This window comes from Lissotriton helveticus, chromosome 1_1 (genome assembly GCF_964261635.1).
Source record: "Lissotriton helveticus chromosome 1_1, aLisHel1.1, whole genome shotgun sequence".
In the NCBI taxonomy this organism is placed as follows: Eukaryota; Metazoa; Chordata; class Amphibia; order Caudata; family Salamandridae; genus Lissotriton; species Lissotriton helveticus.
Window position 1 is genome coordinate 152,184,432 of NC_136057.1, and position 20,512 is coordinate 152,204,943.

Below are 20,512 nucleotides of genomic sequence, written 5' to 3' on the forward strand. Positions count from 1 at the left end.
TTTTTGTGATCTGTCACAACAACAAGATCTCCATCTTCCAAAGCTGGGATTAGATATTAGATATGTTGACTTCAGACCTCAGTAGATCTTAACTTTGTCACAGCGGGATTTTCTGCCAGCAGTTCTACTATCCAGCAATAGGCCTCACTGTTGGACCTCAGCTTTATCAGTTTGAGCAGAGAGTAAAATCCAGACCTCTGTAGATCACTCGGTCGCCTCTGGGGTATGACCTGGGAATACACGCCAGAACTTCTGATTTTGACTTCAAAGGTGAGCTCTCAACTGTAGATCTGCCCATGAGTCACCTATATATGCAACAGGCACTTGCATTATACAGGGATCCTGCCCCTGTATACATGCATGGCCACCCTCCAGCACAGTAAAGAGATCCCAGGTGACTTGGCTCTAGCTCTTAGCTTTCACCACCTGTGCTAAACTCTCGCCAGGAATGATATTAGAACCCAGGTAGTTCTAGAACTTTTGCTGAACCTTTGTAAGTAAAATAAACCTATCCCAGAACTGGGGGGCCAATTTAAGCAGCAAACCACAGCCCTGAGTGCCTCACAACGAGTTGCTGCGCTGCGCAGCACCAGTGTCTGGACTAGTGCCCAAGAGTTTCTGCATTAGCTCTTGCTGTTAGACCTAACCTAGACCTACCCTCTCTTCACTAGAGCTGGCATTATAGCAAGTAGTTTTGAGTTCAGGTATTACCACTCAACAATGGAATCTAATTTGCGGCATAAGTTTAAACAGTTACATGAATGGAATGGGTTTACCTATATAGATGGATGAAGGAATTTTTCCATGCAGGGGAGTATGGTTATCTACATATAGGTGAGGGTTTTGCAGATGGCAAACACACATATGATACAGTAGGAAAAAACTCTATGACAATGGCGTTTATTTATTCCACTATTATCATGATACAAACAGCTAAAAGCAGCAATACAATACAAACCTTTAATTCACATTATCCTCAAAGCACTTTCACTCCGACTGCCCTGCAACATTGGATACTATTTAGCAATCAAAATCTCAAAACCAAAAATAAGAGCAATTCTGCATAAACCATGCAAGAACAAATCAATGGCAAACCTTGAAGTCTACAAATAAGCCTTAAGCACACTATCAAGAATCTTTGACGATGCAAATATTCATACTTTGGACCCTGATTACCTTGCTTCAGACTCACCTGCAACAATTAGCACACACTATCCGGACCTTCTCCACATTACACTATCAATGCCCTATACTTATCAGCTAATTGCTTTGCTTACTACTAGTAGGGACAGCATGGAAACAGAACTTTCTGCACCACTGCCTTTCTACACTCCAATTGCATTCATCTACATGTTCACATTTGTTGCAATACCATACCATACTCGTTCCAGTAAGCAAAACTGCTAAATGAACCTGTGCACCAGAGAATTTGTTCAGCCATCAGATGTTCAAACTTCAACACTCATGCCCAGTTCTCTCCTCTGTCTTACATCGGTTGTCAACTATTTCAATAGATCTGTCAAAGACCTTAAGATGTTTCAAATCCCTAGTCACTATTCCATTTCTCAAAAAACCCAGTGTGATTCTTTGTTATGTGCTAGCGCTCTTTTTCTCAGTTTCCCTTTTTCTCCACAATACTGGTACAATTTGTCTTCAATTGCTTCACAATGTATCTCTCCTCATACAATTTAATAACCTCCTCCAACAAGACCTCCACTTCACAGAAACAACACTCATGCATATCAAACGTCATTACTAGTGCCCATCACATCTGACTCTTTCAGTGCTTATGCTTTTAGACCTATCTGACTCCCTTAACCTATTTAATCATTCTACTCTCCTCTCCTCTCCTCTCCTCTTTAGATTTAGTAGGTATCATTGGTTTATCACACAACTGGATCACCTCTTACCTCGCTTGTTTCTCTTACCCTGTCTCCTGGGATTCAAAGATATCAACATCTATCCCTTTCCAGTAGGTCGTTCCCGAAGCTCATGGTCCTTGGCCTTCCTATAATCACACTTTTTACCACCCCTATGGGTAACATCTTTGCATCATGTGGCCTCATGCAGGACCTCTTAATCCCTTATAACTCAAATACTGTTTTTCTTTAGACACTCACTCAGTCATGCATTTTGGACTGCCTTGTTGAAATCATGCACTAGATGACACTATAATCACCTGTATTGATCTCCTCTTAAACTGATTTTATATACTTTTGTTGTTTATTGTTCACTTCCAGGGGATACTCATCAATAGTCATAAGCAGTGAATAGTCCCACCCACGTGCGGGATACGTTGTGTCTGAAATTAAATCTGCACTGCAACCGAGGCCACGGCTCCTGTGTATTTCTTTTCCTCAATATCGGGAAGGAGAGCGCTGGTGGTGACGTGATTCATTTTAGGGGGTGGCTACCCCTGCCGTGAGCCCGCCGATACCGTGGCTTGGGAACAGCTACCACTTTGTGTATATATATATATATATATATATATATAGATATAGATAGATAGATAGATAGATAGATAGATAGATAATATGCATATACATATGCAGCCTGAAAAGCACCATATTAGGCTCCAAAACTGCCATTATTGCATGTAAAACATTTACATTTGACCAAATAAAGACATATAAATCACCATATATGATATATGTAAAGAAGAAAACTGCTCTGAGTTTCTTTGAAACACACAACCTTTATTTTCAAAGGTAAAAACAGGCAGGATCATAGAGGCAGGTTGCATAGGAAACCATTGGAAAATTGGCGCTGTGCCTTTAAGACCTCCAAAAAAAAACAGGCTCCCATCATGCACCACAGGTGACAGTTAGGTCAGTTCTTTTTTCCGGCTCCTTCTGTGAGGATCCTGGAGCATTGAGCTTGCCAGTTGGTGATATTTTATCACTTCTTTCTGGTAGAAACTTATTTTTTTTTAGTCTTTAGTCTCTATCTGACTAATTGAGCAATTTATTCTGACTTTTGCCTATTTTTTCCAGTCAAAAGCCGGCCTTATTTAATAAGTGCCCGGCCTGTAGTAAAAACAATGGCTAAGTCAGACCCTCATTCAGTCTGTATTGCTTGTTTGCCTTCATCCCACAAGCCAGACCAATGTTACCACTGCAGCAAGTTTTCCAAGAGGACCCTTAGAGAGAGGGAGAAGATCAAGCTGCATTCCCTTCATAAAAGAAGAGAAACAGGGAGTGGGCGAGAAGAGCATCATTCAAGAAAGCCCTCTCTTCATCCTAAAGAGCGCAAGGAAAGAGGTGAAAAAAGAAGGCATCAGTCTCCTTCTCCGTCGAGGGACAGATCTTCATCCAAGGTACCTCTGTGCTCAGAGTCGGCATCTAAATCGCCGTCGAGACGTCCGTCGACATCGAAACATCCCTCGCCGTCGAAGCATCCCTTGTCGTCTAGACGTCCCTCGCCGTCGAGACAAGGTGAGAAGAAACAGAGGATGAGGTCTCCATCCACGTGTAGGCGGTCCAAGTCTGGCCCACCTACGACGGCAAGAGGTCTGGACTTGACGTCGACCCATCGACGTCGAAGTTCGCCGCCGTGAGGCTCTGGACCGACGCCGAGATCGCGGTCAATGGCGGGAGGTCCACTGGCATCGAAGTCGAGCCGAACACCAAGGGCTTCGACGCCGAAGAGAACCAGTCACTCGACGTTGAGACACATCCCATTGACGTCAACGCCGAAAAGATCGCCGTCGAAGAGATCGCCATCGAGGAGATCGACAGCAAGATCAAGAAAAAGGCCTTCTGTGTCTAGAAGATTGAGATCCAGGTCGACGTCGAGGAGGTCGACGTCGAGGAGATCTAAATCGGCTTCTCCTCCAGCGAAGAGACCTAGCGCGCCATCGAAGGACCGTTCGACTTGTGACGTCCCGGTGGTGTCGTCGGAGTTCTTCTTCCTCTGCAGGGCTTCAGATCGTACAAGTATCTCCAGAGCCCTCACCAGCACCGTCTCCAGCCCGACCGACCAATATCTCGCCAAGATGGCTAGGAGATATCAGAGAGTGGAAGATCCGCAGGATTAACCTACCACGGTCTTCTTCAAGGTATAGGTCACCTTTGATACAGTTGGTGCATTCTTCGGGGAGACGTGAGCAGGCCACGCCGAGAAGGTCCCCATCGGTGAGGAGATTATCACGCTCTCCTAGGAGTAGATCATCACGCCACCGATCTTCTAGAAGGCAGAGCCATAGGTCTTCCCCAGGGTCGTCGGATTCCAAGGCAGACTACTCTCCGACTCTTTCCTCATCTCCTCCAAGCAGAATATCACCCATTGATGATGTTCTAACCTTTAATGAGGTTCTCTGCCATGGGGCTGCTAAACTCCACATTGATATGCCGGTCTCTACCACCAAGATATCGGTGATATTTGAAACCCTGCACCAAAAGTCCTCCACGAGACCTTTGTTTCCTCTAGTGCCTGGATTGCTGGAGCCTGCGTTGCACAAGTTTCTTACTCCAGCACCGGTGGGTGAGCTGACCCTCCACCGAACTCTGTTATTTTGTAGGCGGCACGAAAGAATCAGACAGGGGCAGCATCATCATCTGTGCCCCCCGATAAAGACAGTAAGGCTATGGACTCTGTAGGGAAGAATATGTGTACTACCTCGGCTTCCTACATGAAAGTAGCCAGTGCCTCGGCCCTCCTGGGTCGATATGATCGTTCATTATGGGACTCACTGTCACGCTTTACAGAGAAGCTCCCTAAAGAGGACAAACAAGATTTTCTTGAAATCCTGCATGAAGGTGACCTAGTAGCCAATCAAGTGATCAGCGCAGCGGCGGATGCGTCAGATCTAGCTGCACATGGCTACTTGCATGGGATCTGTGCTCGACGCTCAACGTGGCTGAGGGTCACAGGACTGAAACCCGAAGCACAGCATCGGATTCTTAACCTTCCGTTCAATGGGTCATCACTCTTCGGGTCTCATGCCGATGATGAGATGTCTCGAATGAAAACCGAGCTTGATACGGTTAAAGCTGTGGGTCTCGAAAAGAGGAAGGACTTCAGGCCTTACGACCGACGACAAAACCAAGAGAGGGTTCAAACCCCTCAATGGTCCTCGCAACAAAACCAAGGAAGGTCACAATTCTCCCAGCGTCGTCCTGGTAGAGGAAGAGGTGGCAATTCAAGACAGTCCACACCTGCTGCCAAGCAACAGAAGTGAACACTTGCTTTCCCTATCTCCGTTACCCACTCCGGTGGGGGGAAGTGTACAGTTTCATCTGGAAGAGTGGACAAAAATCACGCTAGACAGGTGGGTGCTGAATATTGTAAAGAATGGGTACAACACAAATTCAAGTCCACGCCACCATCCATTCCTCCTCAAAAGACTGTCACCCATCGTATAAATCTTTTTAGGGAAGAGGTGTGTGCTCTACTCCTAAAGAGCGCCAACGAAGAAGTCCCATGGCAACAACGTCGGCAAGGGATCTACTCCCGATATTTTTTGGTCCCAAAGAAAGGTCAAAACAAGGAGTTCAGGCCTATACTACATCTCAGACATCTCAACAGATTCATACTCCGAGAAAAGTTCAGAATGCTGGCATTACATCAAATAATACCGCTTCTGCATCAAGGGGACTGGATGTGTTACATAGATCTTCAATATGGATTAGTTACTTACCTGTAATCCTAGTTCTCTTCCAGGAGTATACTCATCAAAGTCATAAGCACTGAATTATCTCCGCCCATATGCGGGAACCCGGAACATATAGCCTAATACATATATATGTGTAAAATATATACAAAAAAAGTACATAGTACTAAAAAATTATACACATATACACGTATAAACTAATAATATGCAGCCCTAAACATATCCAAATAGGCTAATAAAGCCATCATTACATGCCTTTCTGTAGAATGAAAATAATATATAATGCAAGAAAAGGACATGAACATTAGTTGCACTCCACAGAAAAACTGCCTTTTATTTTCATCAAAGAAAACAGGTAATGAAAGGCCATTAGCCTAAATAGGCTGCATAAGCAAATAACATCCCTGTACAGAAAAGTAGACTGGCACCTCGCCTTTAAGGCCTCAGAGAATCTTAACACTTTGCCTTTAAGGCCTCTAGGAGGAGCCTGCTCCCATCATGCCCCACAGGTGACAGTTAGGTCAGTTCTTTTGTACGGTATAAGAAACCTGTAGGAACCTGCATACACAATGTAATAATAACATATCAAACAATGCTACTGCTCGCCCGGGGAGGCGGGAGGGTGCTCATGACTTTGATGAGTATACCCCTGGAAGAGAACATGGATTACAGGTAAGTAAGTAATCCTTCTCTTCCAGGGGATACTCATCAATAGTCATAAGAACTGAATAGAGTAGCAACCTCATACCCACTTCCAAGCGGAAAAGCAGAAAATAGAAAAAACACTTTGTCACATACATATTAGCTAGTATTAGCAAACAAGTTTCTCAATGAGGCTTGACCAACCTGAGCATCTGCCTGTGTGTCTGAATCAAGACAGTAATGGCGAGAAAAAGTATGAACTGAACGCCATGTAGCTGCTTTACAAATTCCGGCCATGGGAACATTCCTTAAGAGAACTGTGGTAGAGGCTTTTCCCCTCGTAGAATGAGCCTTTGGCCTCCCCGACAAAGACCTGTTGGCTAACTGGTAGGCAGAAGAATACAAGAAACAATCCATCTTGATATGGATCGTTTTGAAGCTGCAAACCCCGTGTTCATAGGACCATAGTTAAGAAACAAACGGTCTGACTTCCTCAAAGCCTTTATCCTGTCCAAATAAAACTTGAGAACCCTCTTGAGATCTAAAGAATGGAGAGCTCTTTCTGGAGGATTCGCAGGATTCGGAAAGAAAGTCGGTAAAGTTATGGTTTGGTTATTGTGAAAGTCCGAAACTACTTTAGGCACCAGGATGTGTTCTGAGAACCACCCTGTTAGCATGAAACACCATGAAAGGTTCCTTACAACAAAGAGCCTGGATCTCGCACACCCTGTGAGCAGAGGTTATGGCTACCAGAAACGCAACTTTCCAAGTTAAATGTTGTAAGGAAGCTTTGTGAATAGGCTCGAAAGGAGCCCCCATTAGTTTAGTTAACACAATGTTAAGCTCCCATGGAGGAGAGGGAGATCTGACTGGAGGATACACCTTTCTTAAGCCTTCCAGAAAGTCTTTCACCACCGGCATCCTAAAGAAAGAAGTCTGGTTAGGTGACTTTCTATAGGCGGTGATTGCTGCAAGATTTACTTTAAGAGAATTAAATTGAAGGCCAGACTTTGCCAAATGCAGCAAATAAGGTAAAATCACCTGCTCTTGACCTTGGATGGGATCATGTCCATTGTCCACACACCATATGAAGAATCGCTTCCACTTGAAAGCATATGACTTCCTTGTGGAAGGACGTTTAGCCTCTTTAAGAATATCCATACAGTCTGAATTCAATTGTAAGTGATCATATTGGATGACTTCACGAGCCATGCTGTCAACCGAAGGGAGGACAAGTTGGGTTGGAATACTCTCCCCGCCTGCTTGGATAGAAGATCCGGGCGACATGGCAATCTCCTGTGTGGCACTTCCGATAACTGAAGGAGGTCTGGAAACCACCATTGGCGAGGCCACTCCGGGGCTATTAGAATCATCCTGGAGTTGGCCCTGTACATCTTGTTGATCACTGCTGGTATTAATGGGATTGGTGGAAAAGCGTACAGTAAGTTCTGACACCATTCTATCAAAAGGGCATTCCCTTGAGATCCTTTCTGGGGAAACCTGGATGCGAAGACAGGGCATTTTACGTTTCCCGCGTCTACAAACAGGTCGATGTCTGGAGTTTTCTATGCCTGACAGATTTTGCCTGCGACCTCGTCGTTGAGAACCCAATCGTGAGCCTCGATGAAGTCTCTGCTGAGCAAATCCGCCTGAGAATTGAGAGAGCCCGGCAGATGCACAGCTACTATTGACAAGTCCCTTGCCAGAAGCCAGTTCCATATGGTCTGAGCCTCCATGGAGAGAGTCCTTGACCGAGTACCTCCCTGATTGTTTAAATAATGCATTGTTGTTGTATTGTCTGTTTGAATTAGAAGGGATCAAGACTTGAACGACGGAAATAGGGACTTGAGAGATGTACAGCTCTTAGCTCTAGCAGATTGATGTGGTAACCCCTCTCGGAGTCGGACCAAAGACCTTGTACTTGCAAAGGGCCCATATGAGCACCCCAACCCTGGAGAGAGGCGTCTGTGACCAGAGTCTGTGTTGGAGGATCCTGATGGAACGGCACTCCTTTCATTAGGTGCGATCTCTTCATCCACCATCGGATGGAATCCTTGGCTGCCTGATGAAGAATTATCTGTTCCTCCCAGCACCCTGATATTTGCATCCATTGATCCTCTAAACACTGTTGCAGTGGATGCATGTGCAATCTTGCGTTTGGTACTATAAAGATGCACGAAGCAATTGACCCCAGCAGAGATGACACGTGACGAACTGTCGGGAATCTTGCATGAAGAAGAGTCTGGCATTTTGTTCGAATTGATAACCACCTCTCCTCCGAAGGACACACGTTTACTTTTTCTGTGTCCAGGCAGGAACCTAGATAATGAATCCTTTGCATTGGGTTTAGTATGGACTTTTTGAAATTGACCTGACGCCCCAGTCTGTGTAGCAGTTGAAGGCATCTTGAGAGATGATCCTGCAGCAGAGATGGAGACGAGCTCTTCAGGAGCCAGTCGTCTAAGTAAGGGTAAATTAATATCCTCTGCTTCCAAAGGAAGGCGGCTACCACCACCATACACTTGGAGAATGTTTGGGGAGCTGACTTCAGCTCAAACGGAAGAACTGCATATTGGTAATGCTGAACACACTCGAAACCTCAGAAACGTACGATGTCTCTTAGAAATTGGCACATGAAAGTATGCGAATTTCAGATCGATGGAACACATCCAATCCCCTTGGTGAAGTTGAGGGAAGATTTGATGAAGTGACAACATTCGAAATTTTTTCCTTCGAATGAATCTGTTCAACAATCTCAAATCCAGTATAGGTCTGTACTCTGCGGAGGGATCTTTCTTTCGTACAAGGAAAAAACGAGAATAAAGCCCCTGATTTCTTTGTGGAGTTAGAACTCTCTCTATGGCTTTTTTGCTTAATAAGGTGTTCACTTCTTTTTGCAGCAAACTTTGGTTTTGGGGAATAACACTTTTTGGAACTATGGAAGGAGGAGGTTTCTTGAATTTGAGAAGATATCCGTTCTGAGCGATGCCGATGACCCACCTGTCTTTTGTTAAATGCCTCCACTCGTCCAGATATATTGCAATGCTTCCTCCTACCGGAGTGGACAACGGCTTTGGAGGAAGGTGCATCTCATGGTTTCTGTGGCTGTTTTGAAGCTGTTGACTGCTGTCTGTTACCGCCTCTGCCCCGTCCACGTCTGCGTTGCTGAAACTGCGACCTTTGCTGAGATTGGCCCTGGTTTTGTGAGGATCAGTCCGTTGCTTGCCCTCGCTGTTGAAAAGACCGCTTGTCATAGGGATGAAAGCGACGACGAAACTCTTGCTTTTTCTCCAGGCCAACAGCCCTAAGAGTATCTAGTTCAGTTTTCATCTTAGCCATCTCATCGTCTTCATGCAACCCAAACAACGTTGATCATTAAAAGGTAAATTAACAATTTTCCTCTGAGAATCAGGCTTGAGGCTCGAGAGGCGGAGCCAGGCTGATCTTCTGGAACAGATGCCATGGGCATATCCATGAGCTGTTAAATCAGCAGAGTTGGCTGCCGTACCAATAATCTGGTTGGCCACCAAACCTCCTTCTTGTACAATTTCCAAGAAATCTTTTTGATCCTCCATGGGTAATTTTTCAACAAATCTTGTCAAGGAATCCTATAACAGTCGGTCGTAGCGTCCCAGTAAAGCGGCTGCACTCGCCACTCTCATTACAGAACCTGCCATATTACACATTCTCTGTCCCAAGGAGTCCATGTTCTTGCTACCCTTTTCTGGCGGAGCAGATGAGATGGACGTAGCAGAATGTGTCTTCCTAGCAGCGGCAACTATAAGAGAATCCGGTGGTGGGTCTGTACGTAGAAATAAAGGATCCTGATCTGGAGCCTTATATTTCTTTGCAATCCTCGAGGGCCCCAAGCCCTCTGTAGCAGGTGTTAAGAAAGTCTTCATTGCCGGTTCCAGTAATCCTGGGAGTAAAGGCAATAGAGGTCTTGCCGAAGACTTATGATGTAATGTCTCAAAAATAACCGATGAAGTAACTTGAGGTACAGTCATAGTTATGTTAAACTTGTTGGCTCCCCGACATAACACCTCATTGAAAGTCCCCAGATCATCAACAGGCGATACCCTGGAAGGTGGCGTTGAAGAAATCGTTGGAGAATAGTCTCTATAGGATGACCTCGTTGACGTGGTCGTTGTAGGAGATCCAGTATGATCTCTTGAGCGCGAACGTTGTTTCAGTGGAGATCTGGAACGTCTCGGGAACCTACTACCAGGCGGTCTTGAGCATTCCAAGGCAAAAGCTCTTTCGCCCGCTCTGGACTTCATCTTCCAATGCTTTTCCAATGCTTTTCAGCCATCTAGGGGACATGTTGACAGGAGGTGACATGTGAACTGGTGAGCCGTCCGGTGTAACCTGAATAATCTATATCCCCATTGAAGATGAAGAAGAACTCCTTGACCTTGACCGTGGAGATCTAGACGCAGGTCTATTCAACTTTTCCACTGGGATCAATTGCCTGTCCCTCGACGTCGAACGCCTCGACGTCGAACCAGAATGAGCCACCATCGACGATGACTGATGAGGAGAGGCTCTGGTAGATGGAGATCTATGGGAAGACACCCTCGATGTCGGACCCTTCGACGTCGACCGCTGATGGTCAGTCGGTGTCCTCGACGTCGGCTCTGACCTCGACAAAGACCTATGACGGGTCCGAGAGGTTGATCTCGAGCGCCTTGACGCCGACCCTGAAACAGGTGGCGGAGATCTCGACGTCGACTTCCTGGATGTCGGTAGCCTCTTCGACGTCGATGGAGATTTCACATGCCTCGAGCCCAAAGCATGTCTCGACGTCGACTTACGTCTCGACGGCGATCTTGCTTTTCGATCGATCTACTTCTCACCTTCGACGTCGATCTACTTCTCACCTTCGACGTTGATTCTGCTGCGGTCGACGTCACGGGTCTCAACGTCGATACCACTTTCGCCGTCGACTTACTTCTTAAAGGTGATGTCTTCTACGACGATTTCACTCTTTCCACTGGCCTTGACGTCGACAGCACCAACGGCGATCTAGACTTTGACGTCGATCTTACTTTTTCAACTGGTCTAGACGTCGACGGTACATCATGATGTTTTTTCTTACTTCTACCATCAGGAGAAGCAGATCTTCGAAGTTTTCTGGGAGAGGAGGGCCTTCCAGATGAAAGATGACTTCCTGGGCCCTTTTCATGATGTTTTTCACTCTCCATAAGACCAAGAAGTTGGATCTTCTCTCTCTCCTTCAAAGTCCTTCTGGAAAGTTGAAGGCAGAGGTAACATGTCTCTCTGTCGTGAGAAGAAGGTAAACACCACACACACCAAATGAGGATCGGTTTTAGACATCTTCTTCCCACAGGAAGGACACTTGTAAAATAAAGGTGGCATATCTGACTAAAAAATAGCAACTAATTAGTCAGAAAAGATGTAAAATTACCACCAACGATCAGAAATTTCGAAAACAAATAGGAAATAACCAAATTCTGACTGAAAAGGGTAAAACTTAGTTGAGCTCAAGTTCCAGGTTCCTCTCAGAAAGAGCCGGAAAAAAGAACTGACCTAACTGTCACCTGTGGGGCATGATGGGAGCAGGCTCCTCCTAGAGGCCTTAAAGGCGAAGTAGTCAGATTCTCTGAGGCCTTAAAGGCGAGGTGCCAGTCTTCTTTTCTGTACAGGGATGTTATTTGCTTATGCAGCCTATTTAGGCTAATGGTCTTTCATTACCTGTTTTCTTTGATGAAAATAAAGGGCAGTTTTTCTGCGGAATGCAACTAATGTTTATGTCCTTTTCTTGCATTATATGTTATGAGTTATTTTCATACTACAGAACGGCATGTAATTATGGCTTTATTAGCCTATTGGATATGTTTAGGGCTACATATTATTAGTTTATACATGTATATGTGTGTAATTTTTTTGTACTATGTACTTTTTTTGGGGGTTTTTTGTATATATTTTACACATATATATGTATTAGGCTATATGGTCCGGGTTCCCACATATGGGCGGAGATAATTCAGTGCTGATGACTATTGATGAGTATCCCCTGGAAGAGAAGTCTATTTCCACATACCAATCTCTCCAAAGCATCGGCAGTTCCTACGGTTTCGCATCCAATCAAACCACTTCCAATTTACGGTCCTGCCTTTCGGGCTGAAGTTGGCTCCCCGCACTTTCTCAAAGTGCATGGTAGTAGTAGCGGCTTTCTTGAGGAAACAGCACCTATTCGTCTATCCTTACCTAGATGACTGGCTTCTCATGAGTGAGTCTCCCACTCTTCTGCAACAACATCTCGAGCAATGTATTCATCAGTTGCATCGGCTCGGTCTACATGTAAACTTCAAGAAGTCCATCCTCAATCCAGCACAGAGGATACACTATCTTGGAGCAACTCTGGACTCAGTCAACGCAAGAGCGTATCCTTCGGAGGAGAGACTTTCATCCATTCTCCTCAAGTGTCAAACTCTCTTGAAGACACCTCAGCCTACGGCCAGACAGATTTCCTCCCTACTGGGGCCCATGGCCTCGTGCATATTTCTCGTTCCAAATTTCAGGCTTCACAGTGGTCCAAGATCTCCAATCCCTGGGTGGATGGTTGTCTATACCTCTGTCAGTCCGACTCTCCATCAGATGGTGGATGCGACGGATTCATCTCATCGTGGGAGTCCCTTTTCAAGAGGACAGGCTTCAACAGACTCTGGTGACGGATGCGTCCCTTCAGGGATGGGGCGCTCATATGGGATCATTGCAGATCCAAGGAATGTGGTCAGAGAAAGAGCAACTATACCACATAAACATGCTGGAGCTCAGAGCTGTACATCTAGCTCTCAAAGCGTTCTTCCCGTCAATAACATTGACCTCTCTGCTTGTTCAGACGGAAAACACAACAACGATGTACTACCTGAACAAGCAGGGTGGAACAAGATCCAGACCCCTGTCTCTGGAAGCACAGACAATCTGGAATTGGCTTCTGGCACTAGATATGAGAATATCTGCAGCCCACTTGCCGGGCGTCCTCAATGTTCAAGCGGACAACCTAAGCATGCACTTTCCAGAAGCACACGTTAAAGCAAGAAGTGGTTCAAGACATCTTCCACAACTGGGGAACGCCAGACATCGATCTTTTTGCAGACGCAGAAAATGCAAAATGCCGCGTCTTGGCCTCCAGGTACCCGCAACCAGGGTCCAAGGGGAATGCTCTGTGGATAGACTAGTCAGAGACATTACTCTACGCTTTTCCATGGATTCCACTCATTCCCTTGGTGATCAGGAAGCTGTACAAGGCCAAGACAGACATGATCCTGGTTGCTCCAGATTGGCCTCGCCAGTGGTGGTATCCGGAACTTCTTCATCTATTCAAAGTACCACACGGGAGGCTGCCATGTCATCCCGATCTGCTGACCAGGAAGAGCGGCAAGATGTTCCACCACAACCTGCCGTCCCTGAGGTTAGTAGAATGGCTCCTGAGTTCATCCACAACGGACATTTAGGCCTCTCACAGGACTGCATGCAGATTTTAAAAGAGGTCAGGAGAGCTTCTACAAGGAAGTCTTATGCTTTTAAGTGGAAGCGCTTATTCATGCGGTGTACTGCTGAAGGTCATGAGCCTATTTGAGGTCAAGAACAGGTACTGTTGCCATACTTACTGTCTTTGGCCAAAGCAGGTTTACAGTATTCCTCCATAAAAGTTCACCTGGCAGCAATAACAGCATATAGAAAGTCTCCCACTCAGGCTTCTTTCTTTCAAATGCCAGTTGTTAAGGATTTCCTGGCGGGCCTCAAGAAAGTCTATCCCCCTGTTAGGGCCCCTTCTCCTCCCTGGGAGCTAAATGTGGTCCTATCTAAACTAATTGCCCCCCCGTTCGAGCCCATTTATAAGGCTTCCTTACAACACCTATCATGGAAGACTGCTTTTCTCGTGGCAATCACTTCTGCACGCAGGGTAAGCGAGTTACAGGCCTTATGCTCTACAGAGCCTTATCTTGTTTTTCATGCGAATAGAGTGGTGTTACGTACTCACCCGAGGTTCCTCCCTAAGGTGGTCTCGGATTTTAACATTAACCACTCAGTCACTCTTCCCACATTTTTTGCCAATCCGGACACTCCGGCTGAGAGAGCTCTGCACTCTTTGGATTTAAAACAAGTGTTGACATTCTACCTTGATAAAACAAAGAGTTTACGAAAGTCTGACCAAATTATGGTCCGTTGAATACATGTTTCCCTGCCTCTAAAAGGTCCATTTCCAGATGGATAGTGTCATGCATCTTGTTATCTTATCAGTTGGCACAAAAGCAGCTCCCGGGCAAGCCGAGAGCTCATTCTACAAGAGGCAAAGCTGCTACAATAGCAATGTTTAGGAATGTACCAATTCATGAAATTTGTAAGGCAGCCACATGGCGTTCGGTTCATACCTTTGCACGCCATTACTGCCTTGATTCTGACACTCAGGTGGATGCTCAGTTTGGTCAAGCACCCCTAAGGAATTTGTTTGGGTAATGCCTGTTGGTGAAATGTTTTGGTAGGCTGGTATTCACCCACAGGGTATGGGGATGGGCTTGCTAATCTACTAAGTGCATATGACTATTGATGAGTATCCCCTGGAAGAGAAGGATAAGTTACTTACCTGTAATCCTAGTTCTCTTCCAGGGGTATACACAAAGTCATAAGCAACTCTTCCTCCTCCCCGGACGAATGCCAGACCTATATATGTACCCGTTACCCATGCTGTGATTACACTGTTATACGCCGTCCAAAGGAACTGACCTAACTGTCACCTGTGGTGCATGATGGGAGCCTGGGGGTTCCTGGAGGTCTTAAAGGCACGGCGCCAATTTTCTAATGGTTTCCCATGCAGCCTGTCTAGGCTAAACCTGCCTCTATGATCCTGCCTGTTTTTACCTTTGAAAATAAAGGTTGTGTGTTTCAAAGAAACTCAGGGCAGTTTTCTTCTTTACATACATCATATATGGTGATTTATATGTCTTTATTTGGTCAAATGTAAAGGTTTTACATGCAATAAAGACAGTTTTGGAGCCTAATATGGTGTTTTCAGGCTGCATATGTATATGCATATTATCTATATATATATATATATATATGAACACACAATCCACCAGTTGTCGGTCGATTAACGGCAAGCACACGAATATCCAGTTACAAAAGTGTTTATTTCCAAACCCCTTCACCCTTGATATATATATGGGTATTTATATGTGTATATATGTAGATGTATTCATATTATTGACTATTGCTCCGGGATCCCGCACGTGGGCGGGACTATTCAGTGCTTATGACTATGATGAGTATACCCCTGGAAGAGAACTAGGATTACAGGTAAGTAACTTATCCTACCCATCTCTTTAAGTAGGTTTTCTTAGTTACTTGTAATCAGCACTAAATAAGTTCTAAACTTTGCCACCCAACCTCTGTACATTTTACCAGCTGCTCATCACTGCTAGGAATAGGCTACTAGTACTCAAAGCTGTAAAAGGTCTGGCTCCTGACTGACTATCAGACAGTGACACTTAAACGCTATCTCACACCCTAACATGCACCTCTTATAACTTTCTAGCCATACACAGGCCACCTTGTGCAACTTCTAAGTTCCGGTCCTTTATTTTCTATGGTCCCTAGACTGCAGCTCCCTACATTTACACTACCGTTTCCCCTTTCCAGCATTCAAAATAACATTGCAACTGAACGGATTAGAATGATAACAGACCAATTATTTACATTACATGCCTTTATTTTCTTTAGATAGTTATAGGAAATCCTTTGATCTCTGAATGCCTTCTTGAGGAAGGACAAATTCAAAATACTCACTCCCGCTCACATCCTGTCTGCCCCGGACACGAGCGACTGGATTGGTGTTTGACTGGGGTGTGAGCCGTGGTCAAGCCACAGCCACAATACCTGGGAGGGAGAACCACAGAAAGTCACTAAATTAACCTGTGCTTATCCTTAGGTAGCTTGGCACAAAAAGCAGGTAGATTTAACTGTAAAGAATTTATGCAGCACACAAACAGTAATAAAGTGATAACACAACACGAGAAAAATCCCACACGAATTTAGAGAAATAGAGTACATTTTAATAAATTATTTAACGCCAAAGTGACAAAAAATCAAGTCACTACAACCGTAGTTACGAATTTTGTTATGTTTTTTAGTAGAAAAGAGCGCCTAAAAGATCAAAGCACCAAACACGGACATCTGGTTGAGCGAGATGGGGTAAAAGTAAAAAAATATGTCCCACCGCCTTTCATGCAATGCAGTGCTGCAGTCTCATTTGCTGTGCTGCGTTGTGTCAAATGTTAATCAATATGCCCCCTGGTCTGTTAAGGCTTTCTAGGTTTGCCTGCATCTATGTTAAAAAGATGTATGCTAAGCTCTGTTGTGTCTGCGATTATATGTACATTGTCAGTGATGGGGCTTTCCAAACATTGCAACAAATGTAAAAATATAGGCTCTCAGGATGGAAGCCATGTCCACATACAGCCTCCCATCCCTGAATTATACCATCAACCAACCAGAAATAATGTGCTCCGCCAGCTATCCATTCCAACTGGTTGCAAATTACCCATCTATCTCAAAGACGTTGCAGCAATCAGTAAGAAAAGATTGTGCAACCAGTATTTTTAACCCCAATGGGTTTTTTGTACACAATAAGCAAATCATCATGCTGCTACTAAATTTAGATACAATGAGGCGTGGATGTAGAAATTATTTTGTGAGCAATTATTTATGCATATCAATGTTAATGTGGGTGGATAGGTTGCTACACAGGTGGTTTGATGTGTAGAGTGGTGGGATGGATTGTTTGGTATATGGATAGATGAATGAATTTGTGGAACAGATAGTACAAAAGAGATTAACAACATGCTGGTATTGGCCGATGGGTGGTGAATTGGGTGGATGGATGACTAGGTAAACGGGATAGTGTGCAGAGAGTAACACAGAATTTTTTTTTGTCCTCAGGTTCACTTGATTGAGTCAGACCCAAACCACTTTGCCTCAAGCATTGTACACAACTTCATTCACTATGATGTCACTGACCACAAGCGGGATGAGGAGCATGCCCAGTGGATATCAGAGATGGTGCGTGACCGTGAAATACAGCTCGATGGCTGCCTCTCCTACTGGGATGACTGTATGGTCCTCACTGCTTTGGTATGTGAACAGCTAGGCCTTCGATGTAGCCCAGTATCCGCCATGCGCATTTCAAAGCAAAAGAGCCGCACCCACCTCCACCTGCTCCGCCACAAAAAGGGCAGTACTTGTGTAACAGCTGCAGGTCCCTATGCTGTTCCCTGCTGCCATTTGGAGAGTCATGCTGATGTAGAGAAGGCCTCTCGATACCTCAACTTCCCTGGAGTGATGAAACTAGAGTTTGGGGCTGGAGCTGTGGGTGTAAAACTTGTAGAGAATCTTGAGCAGTGCCACCAGCATTACGAGAAGATCTCAAGTGACCTGAAAGAAGACACCGACTACCCTGGCATTGGGCTGGGCTGGGGCAATGCCATGTTGCTGATGGAATATGTCTCTGGTACAGAACATGATGTTGACATTATCATCTATGATGGTCGGTTGATGGGAGCGTTTGTCTCTGATAATGGCCCCACCAGGGTGCCCTACTTCACAGAGACAGCAGCCTGTATGCCCACATATCTTCCACCGGATAAGGAAGCTCAGCTGGTGATGGCTGCCTACCAGTGTTGCCTTGGCTGTGGCCTGACAGATGGCGTCTTTAATGTTGAGCTGAAGATGACGCAGACTGGACCTAAACTGATTGAAATCAACCCACGGATGGGCGGATTCTACCTACGTGACTGGATACAGGAGATCTATGGAGAAGATATCATGTTAGCCAGTGTAATGGTGGCTTGTAGTGTGCCACCACTGATGCCAGTGCATCGTGCTCGGCCACAGACCTACTTGGTAGGTGTCATGTGTGTGGTCTCACTACATCTATGGGCACTGAAGACCACAGCCAACATGGAGACCCTGCAAACCCTGCATAAGCGTGGTGTGATCCGGCTGAACATGTTAGATGATGACATGATCTCCAGTGAATATGAGGAGCCATTCTGCAATGTGGCTTGTGTTAGTGAAACCCGAGAAAAGGCATGTCAGCAGCTGATCAGCACTTGCCAGGTCCTAGGCATTGACACCATGGAATATCCAGTGTCCTACTTTACCTCTGACTTCAAGTAGCGATAAGGACGCCGTGGAATGAGGGCTGGAGAATCGAAGATGGTGAACATAAAGGACCCATCTGTGGTGTCCCTAGACAGACAGGAAACATGAACTCTATGAGAATTATTCTTGTCAAAGAGATCTAGGATGGGTCACCTCAGATCATGCCAGCATCACCTCTGTTTCTTTGTGTACGGGAACCTCTTCAGTAAGAGCGAGGAAGTTTACACAGCAAAATCAAATATCAGTGTCTCTTCACAAACTTTTGATTGATTCATCCATGCCTACATTAACTCTCTCTTTTTTAAGATTATTTACCTACAACCTTTACAGGAATAAGATATGTACTTTAGATCCAACTCATATCATATGAACATTGTGTCTACAAATGCCTCTGCTTACTCTTCCTGGCCGTGTTATTCTCACCAGTTTAGGACACATTAAGATCTGTTTCATCTTAAATCACCATCTCTCATGGTTTGAAAGTGCTTTGGGAATCATCAAGACATATTTAACTGAAGGTGAACTCAAAACTATCTGACCTGCAGAAATATAGTTTGGTCTTGCCTCACATCTTGCTACCATCATCACTCAAGAAGAGTTATAGACTGAGCTTACCTCTCAAACGTGCTGACAACTTCACTTCAAGAGAAATCTAAATTAGACTCACCTCTCAACTGGGCCTAATCCCAACCGTGTTGACATAATTTCTTCTGGAGAAATCTGGACTGGTATCACCCTTTACCTCTGAAAAAGGAAGCTCAAATGAAATCCCTTCATACCATGTTATCATTGCCATTCCAAGGTGGTCAAGTATAATTTCACAATGCATATCACATCTTCACATAACATGAACATCATGCTCAGGCCTTGCTAATAGCACCTCTTCAAAAAATACATGTCACACTTTAAAGTAGAGCTCTTGGCTAGCTTCATGCTTACACCACTTTGGTGCTGCTAGACCTCTAGATACAGCTCTCTTCAGATACTGCAATTGCTAAACTTGCATCATTAAAGCACATCAAGATATTTATAACGTCACTACTTCTGGAATCCTTAATACTACGATTTGCACAGTGTCTGGCAATATGACCTTCTTACAAAATGTGGAGACATGGTTCCTTATTCACATTACGTCTTCTACAGTCATGAAGACTGGTGTTAGCACAGAGCATATTAGCAGGTTTTTTTTAAATATCAACATTTGGCTCATCAAAAATCTAGTCATAATTTACTCTTTAGAGTTACAAAGACTTGTTCATCAGTGACAAACTTTTTTCAGGAGGTGTGGGTTTGAATCACTTCAGACTATGTTAGCATTACCTCTCTTCTATGTGTCCGTGAAGTCAAGAACCTAATCAGAAGTAAACACACAAGATGCACGTCCCCATTGCTAGCATTGTATGTTCCGAAAATGTCAAGACTTAAGAAGATTAAGGTACCGATCAGATTGGGCACACCCAGGAGGTTTCTGGCTCATTCTAGACATTAATACATGCTAACATGGCTTCTGTTTTTTGAGTTGTGAACTGTCAAACATCACTATAAGCATTCCCTGGCCCTCAGACTATCGGGGTTTTCACTGTGTCCCACTTGTGTGTCAGCTTACAAAATTAAAAATTAAGTAAATTAGTCTATTTTTTTCCTTCCAGTGGTCAGATTAAACCTTTTGTATATTCAGAAAACGTGTTTGCTCAGGGGCCAGAGCATATCATGACTGAATTCGACTCTCACCACATTCATACCTCACATCCTGGCTATTTTATCTTTCCAGAACATACATAGAGGTCTTTTTCAGCATCTGGCCATGTCAATCACCAGAAATAGCACGAGATTGGTTAGACTGTACACAGAACACAAGGCTGGAGTTTTCATACTGTAATAAACACAATGCATCCAGTCCTCAATCTTTTGTGTTCTGGAGATAATCTTTGATGGGGATCTGCTTCTTACCAGACAACATGGGGGCTAAGTTAATCTGACCCTGTTAACGCTATCTTCAAGGGTATCTGGGTGAATGCCTGCCTGCACATAGTGGACTAAAATTATGTTTATAATCTTTCCACCTATTTCCCA

At 44.7% G+C, this 20,512-nt stretch overlaps 1 protein-coding gene across 1 annotated transcript in view; it reads left to right on the forward strand.

Moving 5' to 3' along the window:
* Positions 1 to 20,068, forward strand: part of LOC144775216 (carnosine synthase 1-like) — a 543,733-nt gene extending 523,665 nt beyond the window's left edge. The window contains exon 10 of the mRNA XM_078659222.1: positions 17,219 to 20,068. Within this exon, the coding sequence (XP_078515348.1) occupies positions 17,219 to 18,454 (1,236 nt within the window). The 3' untranslated portion in view covers positions 18,455 to 20,068. The remainder of the gene's footprint in view (positions 1 to 17,218) is intronic.
* The last annotated feature ends 444 nt before the right edge of the window (positions 20,069 to 20,512 follow it).